This window comes from Rissa tridactyla, chromosome 1, assembly GCF_028500815.1.
Source record: "Rissa tridactyla isolate bRisTri1 chromosome 1, bRisTri1.patW.cur.20221130, whole genome shotgun sequence".
Classification (NCBI taxonomy): Eukaryota; Metazoa; Chordata; class Aves; order Charadriiformes; family Laridae; genus Rissa; species Rissa tridactyla.
This window is the reverse complement of record NC_071466.1, coordinates 219,114,346-219,132,483: the sequence shown is the minus strand read 5'-3', so window position 1 is coordinate 219,132,483 and position 18,138 is coordinate 219,114,346. Positions and strand designations below refer to the sequence as shown.

General features: G+C 56.2%; 1 protein-coding gene across 4 annotated transcripts in view; it reads left to right on the top strand.

Moving 5' to 3' along the window:
• Nucleotides 1-18,138, top strand: part of SHANK3 (SH3 and multiple ankyrin repeat domains 3) — a 383,847-nt gene that overhangs the window by 167,249 nt on the left and 198,460 nt on the right. For all 4 annotated transcript variants that reach the window (XM_054200170.1, XM_054200186.1, XM_054200177.1 and 1 more), the window contains one exon: nt 16,440-16,633. In XM_054200170.1, coding sequence (XP_054056145.1) covers nt 16,440-16,633 — 194 coding nt within the window. The remainder of the gene's footprint in view (nt 1-16,439; nt 16,634-18,138) is intronic.

The following is an 18,138-nucleotide window of genomic DNA, read 5'->3' as shown; positions in this document are numbered from 1 at the left end:
CTGAAAACATAGATGGCAATTTTCATTTTGTTTTTCTACTATGGCTTTATTCTCTTTGAGCACTTCTTTTATCCCTTGGTTAGCCATTGGTCTTTTAAGTGCCTGACAGGTTTTCTGTTCTTGATGTTTCTGAAAAATGACTTACTAGTTTTTAGGCTTCCTACATGTTATTCTTAATATTTCTTTTTTCATTTTTCCCCCATTTAACAAAATAATGCATGATCTATTCTGTTTATTCTCATTTAAATACAACTTTTGTCTTCTTGACTGGCATTTCTTTCTTCTTATAGCCTCACTTACTCAGCTATTCTTTAGTCTTGCTGGCTGCCTTTAGGTCCTTCTGAAGTTCTTCTTTACAGGTGGTATGTGTCTGAGCATCCGAAAAGGTGTCTTGAAATAGTCTCCGGGACACCAGCAAAGGCTTTACTTTTAATGGTCCCTTTTAGTTTCTTATTACCAAAATTAGTTTTTATGAATTTTCAAGTCCCTGTGTTTTCAACTGAGCACAATGGCCGTTGATTTATTGGCATCCATTGCTTCAGCAAGATTACCAACCTAGCTATATTGGGGCCACTATTAAATAATGACTCTTAATTAATAAGATTATGAGCTACAGCACACTCACTGGTTAGTGTGAGGCCAGGAATGCATTTTCCTGTGGTTGATTCCCTGCCTGGCTGCTCCGCTGGCCATGCCTAAAAATGTAATCTTGCCGTCATGCCCTGACACGGTGTTTGCTCGGTCTGTGCAGCATTTTCGGGGAATCGCGCTCCCCGGGCGTTGGCTGACCGCTCCGGTCTCCGGCAGATTGCACTCAGCATCCCCGTGCTGCCTGCGTGGGCGGGAGCGTGGTCCTGACCATGGATGTCTCCTGCTGGGGCATCAGCCCGTGGCACGTCTGTGGTCCTTGTTGGCACAGGTGCTTTTAACCTGATTTAGCTCTAAGCCGTCTTTGCCACGCCACACCTCCTCCCTGCTGGTGCCCGCTCTGCCGATCCCCAACGCTTTGTGTTACACTTTCCTACTGTGTCTTTCTTCCTCTGAGCTTCCAGTGCATCCACTGTCGCAATATTTTTATTAAAGCTAGGCATTCTGGTTCTCCTGTCTCATTTCTTAGACTCACAGCGCCTGTGCAGAGGAGCATATGCAATAGTTTGGGGGTTCTATTTTTCCATTCTGTTTGTGCAACTGCTCTTCACGGTTTTATATCTGACTTCTGCCAGCGTCTGTCCTGTCTCTTTATGGCTTCACCCCTACAGCGTGAGTCATGCCAAAGCAGGTGCTTTTCCGCATATGCCGGCTTTTCTACCCCTTTAGCTGTAATGGTCTCCTGTAACCTTGTTAATGTTAAATCCCAGCAGCTTGCTTCCGCTGTGGTTTTGAAGTAGTATGCCTCTCCTGCATGGGTATCATATTTTCAGAGTTTTCCCCAGTTTCTAATCAGAACACGTCCTTCTTTTTATGCCGTTTTCTCAGTCATGCAGTGGGATTTTACCTCCCTGCTCCTCTCTCTGGCTTCTGTATGCTGCCGAGCGTATTTCAGAAAACATTAACATGCAGGTCTTGATCCTCAGCTCCCTAAAAGTTGCCTCCAGCTGCTCTCTCCCACCCTCCCCGTTTCACAGACCCAGGGATCCTCCCCAGCGTGTCCAGACATCCCACGAGGTCTGCGACCTTTCCAGGTGGGACATTAGTCACTGTTTCACAAACCTGGTCATCTCTGTGCTTGATAACCAGACTGAACGCTCTGTAATTTGCCTTGTCTGGCAGCACTTCCCCCTTCTCGAACTATTTTCTTCTACCATGAGACTTGCCCCGGCTCTTCAGCAGCACCACGACTGAAGTCAGAGGGGAGATGGCTCCACGCAGCAGGACTTGGGCTCTTCTCTCCTGACCCTGTAGTTGGGCCTCCACCTTCGCCAGATCTGCTTGCTGGTTCAGGGATTGCCTTAGCTCCTTACTCAGCATCTTACGTCTCTGCAGGGCTTCGCTTTTTTCAGCTGTCAGGTCGTCTTTTCTTTGGCAAACTGGCATGCTCATATCCTGCGCCTTTCACACCTCCGTGCAAAGCTACAACTCAGGTGCACAGCTTGTCGTCAGTCGTCCTTATGGCATAAGTTTTAGGGTTAGACTTTCCAGACTTGGAGATATTAAGAGCAGTCGTACAGTGCTCTGTAACGAAGTCACTCCGTGTGACTTCAGCAGCTCTTCAGCGGCATGTCTGCAAGACGAAGTTGGTGCTAAACAAGCTGAGGAGGGAATTTGCAGCACAGAAGTGCGTTTGCTGCCAGTGCGGATGCTCTTCCTCGGGAGCTGCGCGGGGAGCGAGCGCTTGCGGCCCGGGGCACCGCCGGTCAAATTTACACTTACTGTAGTTCTACGCAGATACAACCCTTAGGGTGCTCTTTGGCCGTTGGTGAGTTGGAAACAGCTACGACTGTTCCAGTAAGTAAAGCGGGGTCAGAGCACCGGCTGAGCAGCGCGGCTGTGGCCGTGTCCCCAGGCTGGTGGGGCTGGGGCTGCTCTGCCGTGGGGGGAGACCTGTGCATGGGAGCCAGCGCCGGCTGCTTGGCTGCAGGGCCAGGGCACAGCTCTTGCCGGCTTCATTAGTACTGTGGGTCCAGCTGGTGGCGTTTGTGCTCGTGGAGTCGTTCTGCACCGCCACTCTCCTCCCTCCAACGTGAAACCCCAAGGTGCAATCGTTTTTATTTTGAAGAGGCGGTCTCTCCATGTGAAGCTATGGATGCCGTAAGGTCCGCTTGGCTGTGGGAATCCTTGTCCTTGGCGTGCTCTGCCCTGCTGTGGAGATGTTTGCCAGCCACTGCTTCTGGGGTGACTCCGGAGGGTGAGGTGGTGTGAGGACTCTGTGTCAGAGACACGGTGTGAGAATTACTTGCTCTGCCGTTCACACATAACACTTTCCGTGGCTACTTTGAGGCACACAAAGCCCATGTCAGTGGGCTCTGCCAGAAGGACAGCGAGATGCGATCTGATCCGCGTGGCACTCAGCCATTCTGGGGGTCCCAAATGGTGCCGATGGTGCCGGTGCTGCCTGGCACGGCCCTGAGCCGCGGCAGCACTGACGGTGGTGGCTCCTGCCGCCCCCACCCCTCCTCGGCGTTACGCTGCGTGGACTCAGCTTCAGCCTCCCCGGCCACTGTTTGGGGATGCCTGGCTTGGTTCGTCTTGCAGGCGTTAGTGGGATATTTTAAAGTTATGGGACAAACCCGCCGGCCCACTTAAAGAGTAGTTTGTATTCAAAGGAGCTGCCCCTGTACGGACGGTGACTTTACTTCGGTGAGTAAGTGCGGTGGAGTCGGGCTCAAGTAAGTGCTTTGAATGTGCCATTCCTGCTCTTCGCTGTGCCGGAGCTAAAGGTAGTCATATGCGCTGCATGCTTTATACAAAGTTGGTCTAACTTTGAGTAGAATTAAAGCATCGATAACATAAAATAAAGCAGATCTGGCTTTATTATTTCCCTAGACTGGTGTATAGAGAGATTAAATATCAAGGAAAAAGATTTTCTACAGGTATGACAAGTTATTAGCAAAAGAATCACAATGTTTTGTAGACAGGACTTTGCAGAGTGAAAAATCTACCCTTTGGGGACTCTGCCCTATAGTTTATCCTGCAGGTTCGTTGTCCTAGATCCAAGATGTTTCATTTTAAACAAAAGGGGTTGTTGCTGTGCTCGCTACAAATTCCAAGCAGTCGTTCCCCTGTTTTTCCTGGGGTGACACTTGCATTCCTGCAGTCCAGTACCGGGTCATGATGCTGCATTATCCCGGGGGTGAAACGTGTTGTACAGTTCGCGTTGACACCCCGAGTACTTCTGCTGCTCAGTGCAGTGTTTGCTGAGCGGGGGCAGTAAGAAATAGGCCACCCCAGCCCCTGTTCACAGTGATCCCTCGCAGATGCTTCTTTCAGTGCCTTTGGTAGATCTCCGCTGGTCAGGGTTAGTGGTGGAAGCCTCAGAGGTGTTATTTTCTGCACAGTCGCTGCCACTGAGCACTGAGAGATGAGGGACAACCCAGGGGGTCCATTTCCAGTGCCTTTGGGTACCATTTCCACCCACTGCAGCCGTCTTTGTCTGCAGGACTTGTCTTTGCATCGCTTTGCCAGAAGCTGGGACACAGCTCCTGATGCTGAAGACGTTTGGAGGAGCGCTGGGTGACCGTGGTGGCCAGGCTGGGGTCAGGTCCCGTGTGAAGGTCGCCCCGCTGCCGCGGTGTGTTCTGGGTGCCTCCTGCCACCACATCTGCACGAACCGTGTCGCTGCTTGGATCCTGAATCAGACTTTGTGGTGGCAAAACACCGCTGGCGGCGGGCAGACAATCGGCCCCTTCCCAGGTGCCCATCTGCTCACAGCGGCACAACCCGCGCTGCCCAGGCCTATGACTCACGCACGCTCCCTGTTTTAAGAAATACAGATGCGGAGTAAATGGGAATCAATTACACTTCCTACACAAAGAATCCCCTTGATTTGGCATCTGACACAGACGCGTCCTTCCTTCCAAGGGAACAAAATTGAAAATTAATTTGAGTTGCAGGGAAATTTCAATTATGAATGCTCTCCCTCGGCAGTGACTCTCCTCGGCCACGTCACACGCGTGAGAGTCCCTGCAGCACCAGTACCGAGCATCTGTGGTGCCAGAGGGTCCCTGCCCGAGCAGACCCCGGGGCTGGGCTGTGCTCGGGGGACGGTCCCCACGGACGGAGCTGCTGCTGCCGCTGCCCCTCTCCATCGCAGGGAAGGACCCGCGTCGCCGCTGCAGCCCCTGCGGTGAATCAGCTGCTGAGCTGAGCAGCAGCCCCAGGAGCGTGGCTTTCCCTCGCTAGTGCTGGGACACGCCAGTCCCGAAGGTCATGTACGACAAGGCATCAGTGTTTGCCTGTCCGGGAACGAAGGAGAAGGGCTGATTTAATGGCTGAGTACCAAGGACCTGTGACGCGAGGGGCTGGGATATTCATCGCAGCCTTCACGCTGTCTTTCGGGTGGAGGCAGTGACTGGGGACGGGGTGAGGTGCATGAGTGCTCTCCAGGACATCAGCGATGGACCCAGGTCCCTGTGGTCTCAGAGCATCTGAAAACAGATCTGTTTGCAACACAGCGTCGGGCAAAATGCCTGAACTCCTGATTTGGGGCTCAAACAGCAAGCTGTGTTTGTGTCCAGCATCTCCTCTATGCTCTTCCTTATTTTGATCTGTCCAAACAATAATGTGGAAAATAAAACAAGGAAAAGGAAAAAAATTATTTCCGTGTATCGAGCAGGGCCATAATAATTTCCAGATCTCTCTCACCTGCCTGGAGATGTGACCTGGCAGCTCCCAGCAGCCACAGACGGGGTCTCAGTGGGCCCGGCGTGCTCCTGGTGCCTCCTCATCGCCGCTGCTGGCTTGGGCTGCGTCTCCAGCAGATCCAGCACCTCCTCACTGGAGGTGCAGCATGTGGTGGAGAAACATCCATGGCACCACGAATTCAGGCAAAAAATTCTTCAGGACTCAGTGTCTTACAATGTTATGGAAGAGAAAACATCAGTATTCCCAAACTGCCAGTCCTTTGAGAAGGAATCTCTTCCCCTGCGCCACACAGGTCAGCAGTTGTCTTTGATCAGTCTTTGGGCGATGACAGTTTTAGTAAAAGAGCAATTACTGACTGAAGATCTGGATCTGAGTGACGTGCAGACGACAAGGAGATGGCTGCAGCCACCCTGGATGTCCTCCAGAGGCCACGTCCCAGGCTGCGCTGGTTTTCATGTCTCAAAGCCGGGACAGTTTGGCCCCAGCATTCTTGGTAAAGTGCTTTACAGTCCAAGTTTCAGAGCTGCTCTTTTCTAAACAGAGCCAATGCCCGAGTAGGGGCTTTGCTGTCAGGGGCTGTGACGTTTCTGGGATGCGCTCGGCCAGGCTCTGCTCAGGTTGGTACTTCTGCTGTCTTCTCTGGTGCCACTGCCGCGCCGGCTGCCGCAGATGCTCCCTCCAGCACCTCCTGCTCTCCCGGTGCCGCAGCAATGGCAGCGGCTCCTTGCTCAGCTGTGCAAGGAGCGGGAGACAAGGGCTACGGACCTGCCGAGAGACAACTCTGCACAGTGCCGACACAGTGGGCATTTCGTACAAAGTTGCTGTCTTCTCTGGATCTGAGGAGTGTCCCGTGTCCTCTCGCACCAAGGGCTTCTTCTGAAGTTTGGGTCAGGCGATGGAGCAGTTGCTGTGTGACCTTGCACGCCGCGCCAGGTGACAGCTGCCTTTCCTCCCTCTGGGGATGTTCTGAACTGCATTTTGGCAGGGCGGGATATGCTTCTCTGCAAGTCCCCGTTCTTTGGCCTTATTTTAATCCTTTAACAGTTCCAAGCAGTTCCAGTAACTTATGGACTCAACCGTGGCTGTCTCCCAGCCACTGTTCCTGTGACTGAGGAACTATGTGGGCAGAATGAGTGAAAATCATTTGGTCAAATTATTTAAATCAACCATTGAGAGAGAGTTGGAAAGTAACTCAGAGCTACTGTCACAAAGAGAAAATGATTGCTAGAGCGCACAGGGTTTGTTAGAGTGGGATCCATTAGGAAACTCTGTATCTCCAATGGCAAGGACAAAGAGGGTGATGATCTACGGGCGTTAGTCCAGGCGAGCCATGGCATCAGCGTAACAGAGCTCAGAGTAACGACGGTCGTGTTTGGAATAGAAATACTTGTATCTTCGTGCTGACTCTTGAAACAAGGCTACGAGAGTTGGGGTATTTAGCTTGGCAAAGACAAGTCTGGCTGGGCTAGCAGGTCGGGGAGGGAGCAGTGCTCGTCACCGCAGAGCAGCTCAGGTGCTGCCCACGCGACCAGGGTTGAGATCCCCCGAGCAGCACTTCAGGGGTCTGGGGGTGTTGCTGGCGGCACTGGAGAAACGCTGCAAGTGTCAGGCTCTGAAGATGTGACAAGAGCTGGACAATTTTGAGGACCAACATTTCGGACTACAGTGTGAAAGTCTCAACTCATTCTCCTTGTGGTTCTTGCTCCAGATGCCTGTACCACCTAAATGGTTTTCCCAAGGTAATTTTAGCGAAGGCAGAAGCTGTCACGCCGTGGGTTGCGGAGTCAGAAGTTGTTTCCCAGTTGTGCAGGTGTAACCAGATCTATCTCAGCCTTTGTCGTGGTGCTCTGTGGAGCTGCCTGGGCACCTGGGGAGGACCTTCTAGAAGTCGTCCTTCTAGACCTCTAGGTCTGCTCGGTGTCTGGCCATGTACAGGGAGGTGGTGATGTCAACATTATTTTATGAGGAATCGAATGTGTACCCCAAAACCAGTTGCACAGAGCAGATGCTGAATGCCATGTGCAGGGCACTGGGTTTTGACCAAGACACACGTAAGGGCTTAGCAGCCAGAATGTTAAAGGTTTTGTAGTTGTAGGCTTTGCAAATGATTTTCTCCCTTACAAAGTAGCTCCTGCCTTCTGCATGGCATGGGTTCCCACACCTCTAGGAGCTGCAAAGCCACAGACCTTCTGGGATTGGAAGGTTCATGGGAGGGACTGATTAATCATCTCCTTTCACTCCTGGGCAACACTGACCATGAGGTACTGCTGAAATGATTCTTCTTTTTCTTTCTTTTTCCTGGAGCAAAGTTTTTGAAATATGTTGTCGTGATTGGCAGCAGCTTGCGAGGATCCACCTGGACCTTTGCCTCCATCCTCCAGTGAGGTGTGGGCTTTGGGAATCCTCTTGCAGCTCCTTTCAGTTACTCTCTACCGTAAACTTGTCATGCGCCTTCAGCAGAACTAGGCTCTCTCTCACCTTTGCGAAGAGCATCTGCCAGAGAGCGAGGTGCATGTTAATTCATAGCGGTCGCCTGTTCCTGCATCTGCTGGGCTTATCAGACAGGTTGTCCAAATTCCTAAGGACTATGATCTTGCAGGATAGGCGGGATTAGAGGCATAATTTTCAGAAATCCCGTTATCCTCTTTGTCAACTGATAAAACTATATTTTGTCTTTTCAGTAGGACTCTTTAAGATCTGATGGAGCTACCCAGTGATATAAAACACTTTCAGCTGTCAGGGTGGAGAGGCACAAATCCAGCTACCACTGGGGATGTTTCACTGGCTGGGATGCAACAGAGTGCTTTAAGGAGTGAATCAATATCTGTGATTATATAAAGGAGACAAAACCTTTTAATTAATTGTCTCTCTTGGGTTTCCAGTTCCGCTCCGTCTTCTCCAGATGCATTTGTAAGGCTGTGGCCACAGCCAGGGGAGGTGTTGGTACCGCAGGGGAGGTAGCTCATCATCCAGAGTGACCGTTGCAGGGAAGCGTAGGTCAGTGCCCGGAGAGGGGGGTGCCCGCAGGACCTCTCCCTGCTGCCGCTTTGGCCAGCGTGTCTTTGCCAGCAGACTCTCACGCCAGGTTTCTGAAGCATCTCGTAGGTCACGACTGCCAGCGCTGCTCGGCCGAACGCTCCTCTTCCGAGGGTTTTCGTGTTGTCTGCATGGCTGACGTCGTCCCACACAGCATTTCCCTCGGGAAGGATCCCCACCAAGCTCCTGCTGCTCTCGGCGATGCCAGGATCTGACCGAGCGCTCTGCGCCTCCTGCTTTACATCGTTGCTCAGGCCCGTGTGCTAATTAGCTGTAGCGCTGGTCTGGAGGCTGTCAGAGGAGGAACAGGGAGAGCGAGTGACTCCCATTCTCCCGTTGCCTTCCTTTTCCTGAACAGTGGGAATCTGCCACTAATTGGCTCTCGTTAGCAGGTGACTGTGCTATTCTCATGTAGTTGTGCAGAGATGATCTGAGACCAGAAGTTTCTCAGCAGACCGAACAGCAAGCTAAATGAGCCGTGCTCTAGGAACTGGAAGGAATAGAACCATTTTGTGCAAGAGCACCAGCAGTCGGCCCCAGAACGTCAGCCCGGGTCTGCCTCGTTACCCAGCTCGGGGGGCGTGGGGCAGAGAAGGGGGGCGTCCTGCTCCGCTTCTGTGGCTGGGAAGAGCCCCAGTGGTGAGGCATAAAGCTCTCAGTGTCAGGAACCGCCTCCTGAATTTTGGACAGAACTGTGTCCTTTTGTCGTTGTCTGACCCAGGTGATACCCTGGACAGAACGTCTCTGAAGATCTCTGCCATTTCTGGATTCAAGATTGCTCCCAAAGTAGCTAATGGACAGCCAAGGGAAATTCCCGTTGACCCCAGATATATGCTGGGGGACACCCAGCTGGAAAACAGCTTTGTGAAGGTCCTGGGGTCCTGGCTGACACCAAGTTGAACACGAGCCAGCAACGTGCCCTTGCCGCAGAGAAGGCGAATGCCGTCCTGGGCTGCCTTAGGCAAAACATCTCCAGCAGGTTGAGGAGCAGGTTGAGGAGCGTGATCCCTCCCCTCTGCTCAGCACCAGTGGGGCCACATGTGGAGCACTGGGTCCGCTGCTGGGCTCCCTGGGACAAGAGAGAGATGGACGGACAGGAGAGAGCCCAGTGAAGGTCCATGAAGATGATAAAGGGACTGGAGCGTCTCTCCTGTGAGGAAAGGCTGAGAGAGCTGGGGTGGTTCAGCCTGGAGGAGACTCGGGGGATCTCATCAATGTGAGATATCTCATCAGCACCTGCAGGGAGGGTGCCAGGAGGATGGAGCCAGGCTCTCCTCAGTGGTGCCCAGTGACAGAAGCAGAGGCAAACTGAAACACAGGAGGTTCCCTCTGAACACCAGGAGACACTTTTTCACTCTGAGATTGATGGGCACAGGTTGCCCAGAGAGGTTGTGGAGTCTCCGTCCTTGGGGATGTTCAGAAGTCTCCCATAACATCCTCGCTAGGAAGCTGAGGAAGTATGGGCTAGACGAGGTGACAGTGAGGTGGATCGAGAGCTGGCTGAGTGACAGAACTCAGAGGGTTGTGATCAGCGGCACAGAGTCCAGTTGGAGGCCTGTAACGAGTGGTGTCCCTCAGGGGTCAATACTTGGACCAATTTTGTTCAATATATTCATTAATGACCTAGATGAGGGGACAGAGTGTATCCTCAGCAAGTTTGCTGATGATACCAAGCTGGGTGGGGTGGCCGACACTCCAGAGGGCCATGCTGCCATCCAGCGTGACCTGGACAGGCTGGAGAGCTGGGCAGAGAAGAACCTCATGAGGTTCAACAAAAGCAAGTGTAGGGTCCTGCACCTGGGAAGGAAGAATGCCAAACACCAGTATAGGTTAGGGGCGGACATGCTGGGAAGCAGCTCTGAGGAGAAGGACCTGGGGGTCCTGGTAGACAGCAAATTATCCATGAGCCAGCAGTGTGCCCTTGTCGCCAAGAAGGCCAATGGCATCCTGGGCTGCATAGGGAAGACTGTGGCCAGTAGGTCGAGGGAGGTCATTCTCCCCCTCTACTCTGCACTGGTGAGGCCCCAACTGGAGTACTGTGTCCAGTTCTGGGCTCCCCAGTTCAAGAGGGACAGGGAACTACTGGAGCGAGTCCAGCGTAGGGCAACCAAGATGATTGTGGGACTGGAGCATCTCCCTTATGAGGAAAGGCTGAAAGAGCTGGGACTCTTTAGCCTGGAGAAGAGAAGGTGGAGGGGGGACCTGATTAATGTTTACAAGTATCTAAAGGGTGGGTTTAAGGAGGACGGAGCCAGGCTCTTTTCAATGGTTCCCAGCGACAGGACAAGGGGCAATGGGCACAAGCTAGAACATAGGAAGTTCCGTTCAAATACACGGAAAAACGTCTTTACAGTGAGGGTGACAGAGCACTGGAACAGGCTGCCCAGGGAGGGTGTGGAGTCCCCTTCTCTGGAGATTTTCAAGACCCGCCTGGATGCAGCCCTGAGGGATGTGCTTTAGGCAATCCTGCTCTAGCAGGGGAGTTGGACTAGATGATCTCTAGAGGTCCCTTCCAACTCTGAAGATTCCGTGATTCCGTGATTCCGTGAAGTCACCTGGACATGGTCCTGGGCAACTGGCTGCAGGTGTCCCTGCTTGAGCAGGGTGTGGGATGGGGTGACCTCTGGAGGTCCCTGCCAGCCTCAATCCTTCTGTTCAATTCTGTGAATCTGGGAAAGTTTTAGAAGTGACAAAGCTGCTATTTTCTTGCTGGAGCTGAAATCGTTTCCATCAAACCCAGTCTATTTCTGTATCTGTCAGCCACGCTTGTAGTAACAATTTGGAACTCCAGAACAGCAAAAGCATTTCTTCCAAAGGACACATAGTAAGTGCCGTAATCGAGAAGCAGCGTTTGGTTGTCAGTCAGATTCTGTCTAACGGTGCCATGTCAGAAAGACCTGGTGGACTTTCTAATGCTGCCTGTGTGATGCCAAAATCTCTCTTGCCTAACCACCGAAGAGTGCGACTCACGAAGGAGATGTGCCGCTCTCGCTGCGGGACAAAGCTGCACGACCCGTGGCAGGGCACGCGTCGTGTGCTTCTTCCCACCACGCGCTGGGTACAGGAGTCTCCAGACAGGTTCCTTCAGAGAAATCGTCTCCAGGTGCTCCGTGAGCGCGGAGCTCTGTGTGAGAGCAGGTAGATGCTCTCAGAGCAAGAGGAGTGGCCTACAAACCTACAAACCCTTTCTTCCGTGGCTGAAGTGAAAGGCAACTCCAGCACCAGAGACAACTCATTGAAAAAAAAACCAAAACAAAATATGCTTTTGGGGCTGGGGCTTGTGGACAGGAACAATTTAGCAGTCACACGGTTCCTAGGAAAGGCTGACAGGTTAACTGCAAAGCTGCCAAATACATTTCGTTCCTGAAGGGATCCGTTTATAGCACATTTTAAAACAGTAGGAAGTTCCTCCGTGCAAAAACCTTTCTGTATCCTAAAGCAACACAAAATCTGATATTCAGCTCTCAAAGGGTAAAAAAATGCAGGATCTGTGATAGGTACTTTCATGAAAATGTCCAACACCTGAGTATGCTCCCGGAGACAGGCAGGAATGTGGCCAGACAAACCCTGAGTGATTCCCACAGCCCTGTGGGCCTGGATCAGCCGCGTCCCCTGCTCCTACCGTCACGGCTCCTGCTGGGCCGCAAAGTGCCCATAAACCAGCGGCTGCGCTCTCCGAAAACCGGCGTGCCGTCACCTCGCACCACGGGCGCTCCGCCGGGACGGTCGTGCGCAGGAACTCCGCACAGAAGGGAGGAGGAGGAGGAGGATGGTTGCTTAAACCTAAACCAAGAATCCTTCAGCCAGAACTCACCTGATTCTCTTCTGATCAGCCCCTTGAGAGCACGTGAAAGTTCAAGCAGCCGTCCTGGGTATTTGGGACTGCTCGATGTGTTTGAAGTAATTGTGAGACTGTTAATTCACTTGCGGTGATTTGAATCCGTCCCTGCCACACGCCTGGGGAAGGGATGTCTGGCTTCCCTCAGAAATGACAGTGGCTTTTTGAGCCCAGAGCCTGCTCTCTTGAGGAAGCTCTTCCGTACCGGGACCCAACACTGCTTCTGGTGGAGGCTCTCTGTCCGATGGTCAGGTCTCCGTCACCGTGTCCAGGCACTGTTGAGTCTGGGTGCTCCTGGGGGCTAAATATGTGTAAGAAGCGTGAGACATGGAACCAAGTCCATCTCAAATAATTATTTTCAACAGGCAGAGCAAGTGTGAGGCCTCAGAAATTTCATCCAAAGACGTGCCATCAGGTTTTTATGCTGCTGCATAGGCTTACAGCAGCATTTCTTGAGCGCTCGTTTATCTGGAGGAGACCCAAACCCGAGCGCCCGGACTGGGAGCAGCCCCTCCGCAGGACCTGACCAGGAGGAGTGCTGCACGTGGGCTGCGCAGGACGAAGCCTCCAAAGGAACCCGGTGTCAGCTTGCCGGCTCCCCGAGCAGGTTGCCGGCTGCAGAGGCAGGGTGTGAGATGAGAGGACAAGTCTTCCATCTGCTGCGGAGGCTCTGTCAGACCAGACGGTCCCTCTCGCCAGCGCCCTTTGGTTGAGGGACACCTACTGCTGGCTGATTTACCCAGCGTCCTTCTCCGGTCCCTGCGGTGGAATCCCACGTGCAGTTGGGACGGACGAGTTCCAGATGAACAGCCGCTGTAAAGAGAAGAGCCCTGTGATCCCCAGGGGCAGGATCTCCGCACAGAAAAAGAAAGGGCTGCTTCTTTTTTGCAGTGCCTACGTTTTATTGGAGCTGCCCCCTCGCCACCCCGTGGGCAGCGGTCTCCTCTGGTGCCTGGGCATCCTGGTGTCTCGGCAAGGAGGAGGAGGATGTGGGCATCGTGCGCGGCGAAATCACGATTATCCACTGGGGACATTAGGAAGCTCCTTAGCTGCTTAATAAACACTGCTGCGGCGGTGTTTGTTTTATTCATAACATACGAGGCGCCCTGGCTGCTGTTCAGAAATAAGCTGCGGCTCCAGCCGCGATGGGCTGCAGCTGAACTGGCCGGTACAAAGGATGAAACCCGCTCCTCCGGGCATCAAGGTGCCTTGTGGCGCGGGGCGATAAAGGAGGTGAAGAGACACGTTGTCAGTTCCTGTGGAAACGCGCCAAGGGATGCTCCGCTCCTGACGGACGGAAAACATAAAACCCAGTCCAGGCAGTTTTTCTGACGTTTTCCAGTTGGGAATGTGGAAATGTTCCCAGACTAGAGCCCAAACCTGGAGCAGCTGCATGACTGACACAGGTCTCTATCAAGCAGGCATTAACATGAAATATGATTAAGCTAATTAGCATCCTTTAATTGAAATTGAGCCTGCCAAAAGAGCCCAAACAAAACCAGTGCTATTCTTTGAAATTATTACAAAACTTGTTATAAATGTACCTCTGATATAATAGATGGAGGCTTCTGAGACATTTTGACTTAATAACTCCTTAACGATTAAAAAATGAGTGTGCTACAAAATCAATATGGCAGATAGGAACTGGGTGGTGAGGCACGCGATTAATGCTTCCCCAGTGCTGCCGCTCCAGAGGAGCCGTGGGGACTCGGGGCTCTTGTTTTGATCTTCACGTTGCTCGTGCAAGGACCGGCTCTTGGTCCAGCAGCGGCATCTTCAAAAAATCACACGAAAAATGATGGATGTAAGGTTGCTGCTGAGGCAATGCACCAGTGATGGTGCATAGACCTGCTGGAGGGTGCCAGGGTCAGGGTGGAACAGTGGGTTCCTTTGTGGCTTTGGTGGCCCAGTGAGGGGAGGGTGGGCTGATCGTGGGTCCTTTGGAGAAGGTACAAGGTTGTTGCTGAGACAATGCACCAGCGATGGTGCATCAAGCTTCTGGAGGGTGCCGAGGTGCAGGATCAGCGGTGGAGTGGTGGGTTCCTCTGTGGCTTTAGTGGTGGCTTCCTTGGTGGCATTGGTGACCCAGCCGGGGAGGGTGGGCTGGTAGTGGGTACCTTGGAGAAGCCAAATGCCTGCAGCGGGTCCCCCCTGCTGACAGGTCTGTGTGGGCACCCAGCGGCACTGGGGGGGTTCACGGCCCTGTGCTGCAGCGACCCCCCCATGCACCGCCCGCCCCGCGGGTGCCAGGTCCGGGGGGCTGCGTGTCCCCCGGTCAGCATGCGCAGGGTGCGGGGCCGCGGCGTCGGCGAGGCGCGCTGCACCCGGCAGATATTTCTGTGCGCTGCCTGCAATACCTACATTTTCTGCATGCTTCTCGTGACTGCTTCTAGAAACATAAAGGGGCCTTTCAGAGATCTGAGCTGGTCTTTAATATCTCTGCATTGACTAAAAATGATACTGGAGTGACATTTAGAAGTATTATAAGGAAAGGGTAGCTATTTATTTCTTATTAAGTGTTTTTTCCCTTGAGGGGACTGTAACTTAACGCAGCACTGAAGCAGCAGGGCTGAGGCGGGCAGGTCACGGCGCGCATCCCTGTCCCCGTCCCCACTGTGGCAGTGCCTTCTCTGGCGCCTGCGGGTGGGGGGTTGGACGGGGGGGTTGGGCACCCTGTGGGTGGGTGAGATGCGAAGCCCTGCTCCTTCTCCTGGGCTGCTGCTGGGTGTTGAGTGACCCTTGGAGCGCTGCTCCGTGATGGTGACGGTGCTCCTGGGGCAGCGGAGACTGTCCCAGGCTGAGGGACGCCGTCCCCTCTCCTGGCTGCCCCCCGCTTTGCGAGGAGCAGTGTCCTTCAGGGTATGGCCATTTTTGGGGTGCGCAGATGGTGCAGCTTCTCCTGGCACGGTGGCTGCTCCCCTCGACCGGCACCAGGCAGCAGGGGGGTCTGCGGGACGGGACCCCCTGCCCCGCTGTGTCCCTGCCCCTCCAGGGGGGGCAGCAGGAGGGTGGTTGAGGGCAGCCCCATTGGGGCTGTGGATGCGCTGCCCCACGGACCTGGGGGACTTGTGGGCTGCGGCGGGGGGGAATGTCCCCCTAGCAGGGTCTGCGAGTGCAGATCAGGGGGGCTGCCAGGCAAGGGGGCTGCGAGCACGGGGATGGGGGGGCTGCGGGAGGGACCTGGGGCGCTGCCAGCCCCGACCCCGCCGTGTGCGGGGGGCTGCGAGCGGGGGGACCGCGGGGCGCTGGGCTGGCAGGGCGGGGGGCAGAGGGGAACCCCCCCCCCACCCCATGCGGGGAGCACCGCTGCCATCCCCCGCCCCCCAGGACACTGCTCCCCGCCCCGGCAGCAGCAGCTGGGCACCCCCGCACGTCCCCCCGCCCCCGAAATACCGCACCCCTCACCTGCCCCCCGCACGCTGCCTCGCCGGGCATTGCCCCCAAAACGGTAACACCTCCCCGCACACTGTCTCAACCGGCATTGCCCCCCCCAAGCTGCCCCCCCGCACACCCCCAAACTGCCGCCTCCCCCGCACACTGCCTCGATCCGCATTGCCCCCCGCCTGCCACCCCCGCATACTGTCTCGCCGGGCATTTCCCCCCCAAACCGCCCTCCTCGCCCCCCTCCCCCTGTCTCGCCGGGCATTCCCCCCCCCCCCAAAAGTGCCCCCCGCCCCGCCTCGCCGGGTATTGCCCCCCAAACTGCCCCCCACTCTCCTCTCCGCACACCCCCGCCCGCTGCTCCCCCGGGACCCCCCGGCACTGCTCCCCCCCCGCCCCCGGAGCCGCCCCCCCGGCGCTGCCCCCCCCGCCCCGGCTCCCCCGCCGGCCGCCAGGGGGCGGCTCCTTGCGCGGCCCCGGCACCACGGCGGCGGCGGCGGCGGCGGCGGCGGGTGGGTTCGGCGGCGGCGGGGGCGGTGGCGGCCGGGGGCGGGCGGCGGGAGGCGGCCGGGCCGCCGCCGTCCCCGCCCGCAGGGGGAGGAGCCGCCGGCGGCGGCACCTGCCCCGGGCCATGGTGCGCGCGGCGGCGGCGCGGCGCCGGAGGGAGCGGAGCGCGGCGCGGGGCGGGCGGCGCCGCGCCATGGAGCCGGCGGCGGGCGGCGGCCCCCCAGCCGCAGCCGGTGCCCGCGCCCGGGCGGCGCCGCGGCGGCCGGGGCTGCGCTGAAGCCCCGCCGGCCCCCGCCATGGCGCAGCCCGCGGGCCGCGGCGGGCCGAGCCGCGAGCTGCCGGGCATCAGCACCGTAACCTACGTCTTCGTTTACAGCCCCGGCGGCCCGGCGGGGTCCCCCGGGCCCGGGCCCGGCCCCGAGCCCACGCCGCACGCCGCGCCCGCCCCGCTGCGCGGGCCCAAGCGGAAGCTGTACAGCGCCGTGCCCGGCCGCAAGTTCATCGTGGTGAAGAGCTACGCGCCGCAGGGCGAGGGCGAGATCCAGCTCAACCGGGGCGAAGCCGTCAAGGGTGAGTGCGGGCGCTGGCGGGGACCGGGTGGGCGGGCGGGGGGCCGGGGGTGGCACCCACCCGCCGCGGGGTCCGGCTCGGGCGTCCCGCTCGGCTGCGGGCTGGGGTCAACAGTGCTGTTCGCCCCGTCTGTGGCCGTGGGGTCCTGGGTCTGGCCATGGGGCTGCGGGGCCCTGGCCCGGCTGTGGGGCAGCAGCGCCCGGGGGTCTCCAGTAAGCTCCAGCCCCGGGGCCACGGGTCCCTCCCTCGGGTCCGGGGGTGCTGGTCGGGCCCTGGGGCTTCCTGGTGTGGGGCCACGGCTCCTCGATGGGGCCCTGGTCCTGCAGCTGGGCCCTGCATCGTCAGTCCCACCCTGTGACACAGGGCTGTGGGTGCCAGGCTCTGATGGGACCCCCAGGAGAAGAGGGCGTCTCTCTGAACCCTCTTCTCCCCAGCCCGGGGTTGACTTTGTGCCCCGAGAGCCGCTCCTGCCCCGTGCCATGGGCTGGCTGCGGGCTCCCGGTTGCCAGCCCAGCTCTGTCTGGACGCCAGTGGCACGGGCGGGAGGTGGGTGAGGAAGCGCTTCCCAAACAAAACTCCCAACCAGGAGACGCAGAACTGCCAGGGAGAGGCTTAGAGGGATGATGGTACTGCCCGTTACGTTGGGCAGGCTTCTGGAGAGACATGGAAACCCTGCGGTAGGTCATAAGTCAGCTTCCAGCAGGCAGGGATGAGAAAAGGCTCCCTCTGCAAGCGGGCTAATTCCACAGTTTTTCACAGAAAGTTTAAGGATCTTCTTTTAATCTTCCTGCTTCCACTTTTTTTTTGCTGATGCCACTCTCGATGCGGGCTGGAGCAGCCACTAATCTGACTAGTTGCATTAGCTGTAACGTGGAGCTGAGCTTGGCAGCGGGAGATGGGGCTTGCTGTTTCACGCTCTCAATTGCTGCTTCAGAAGCACACGAGACCTCCAAGTCCTGTGCTGTGGCTACTGGAACCTCCCTGTGGAGGTGGCCGTCCCACCAGGCTGGCTCTTGCCCCATGACGTGCTCTTGCCCCCGAGCGGAGGAGGAGCCAGGCGCGCAGTGCCCATGATGGCTGATGTGCCAGATGGTGGGGCTTTCTGCAGGGGCAGCTGGAGCTCACGAGCGTTTGTTGTGCGGAGCTGTGCATTGTGGCCGTGGGGTGAAGGTGTTTGTTTCCAGGGGGCTGGGATGGATCAGCAGACAGACAGGGCTTTTGGGTCAGAAGGGCTTTTCCCATCTCTTCACCCAGTGTTTCCTCTCACCCCCTTCTGTATCTCCTCATGCCTTTGCGTTCAGTAGGTGGTCCTGGTGTTGCCCCTTAGTAGTTGCATCAGAATCCTTAATGCACGTATTCACCTGTAATCATTTTCATTCCTTCTTCATTCACGTTCTGTGAGCTCTTCAGGGAGAAAGCAAGTTGTGGAAGTGCCAGTTGGAGGAAGAGGGGCTGGGATGGGCAGTGGCTCCTCGGGCTGGTGGCACTCTCCGCTGGCCTGCTCG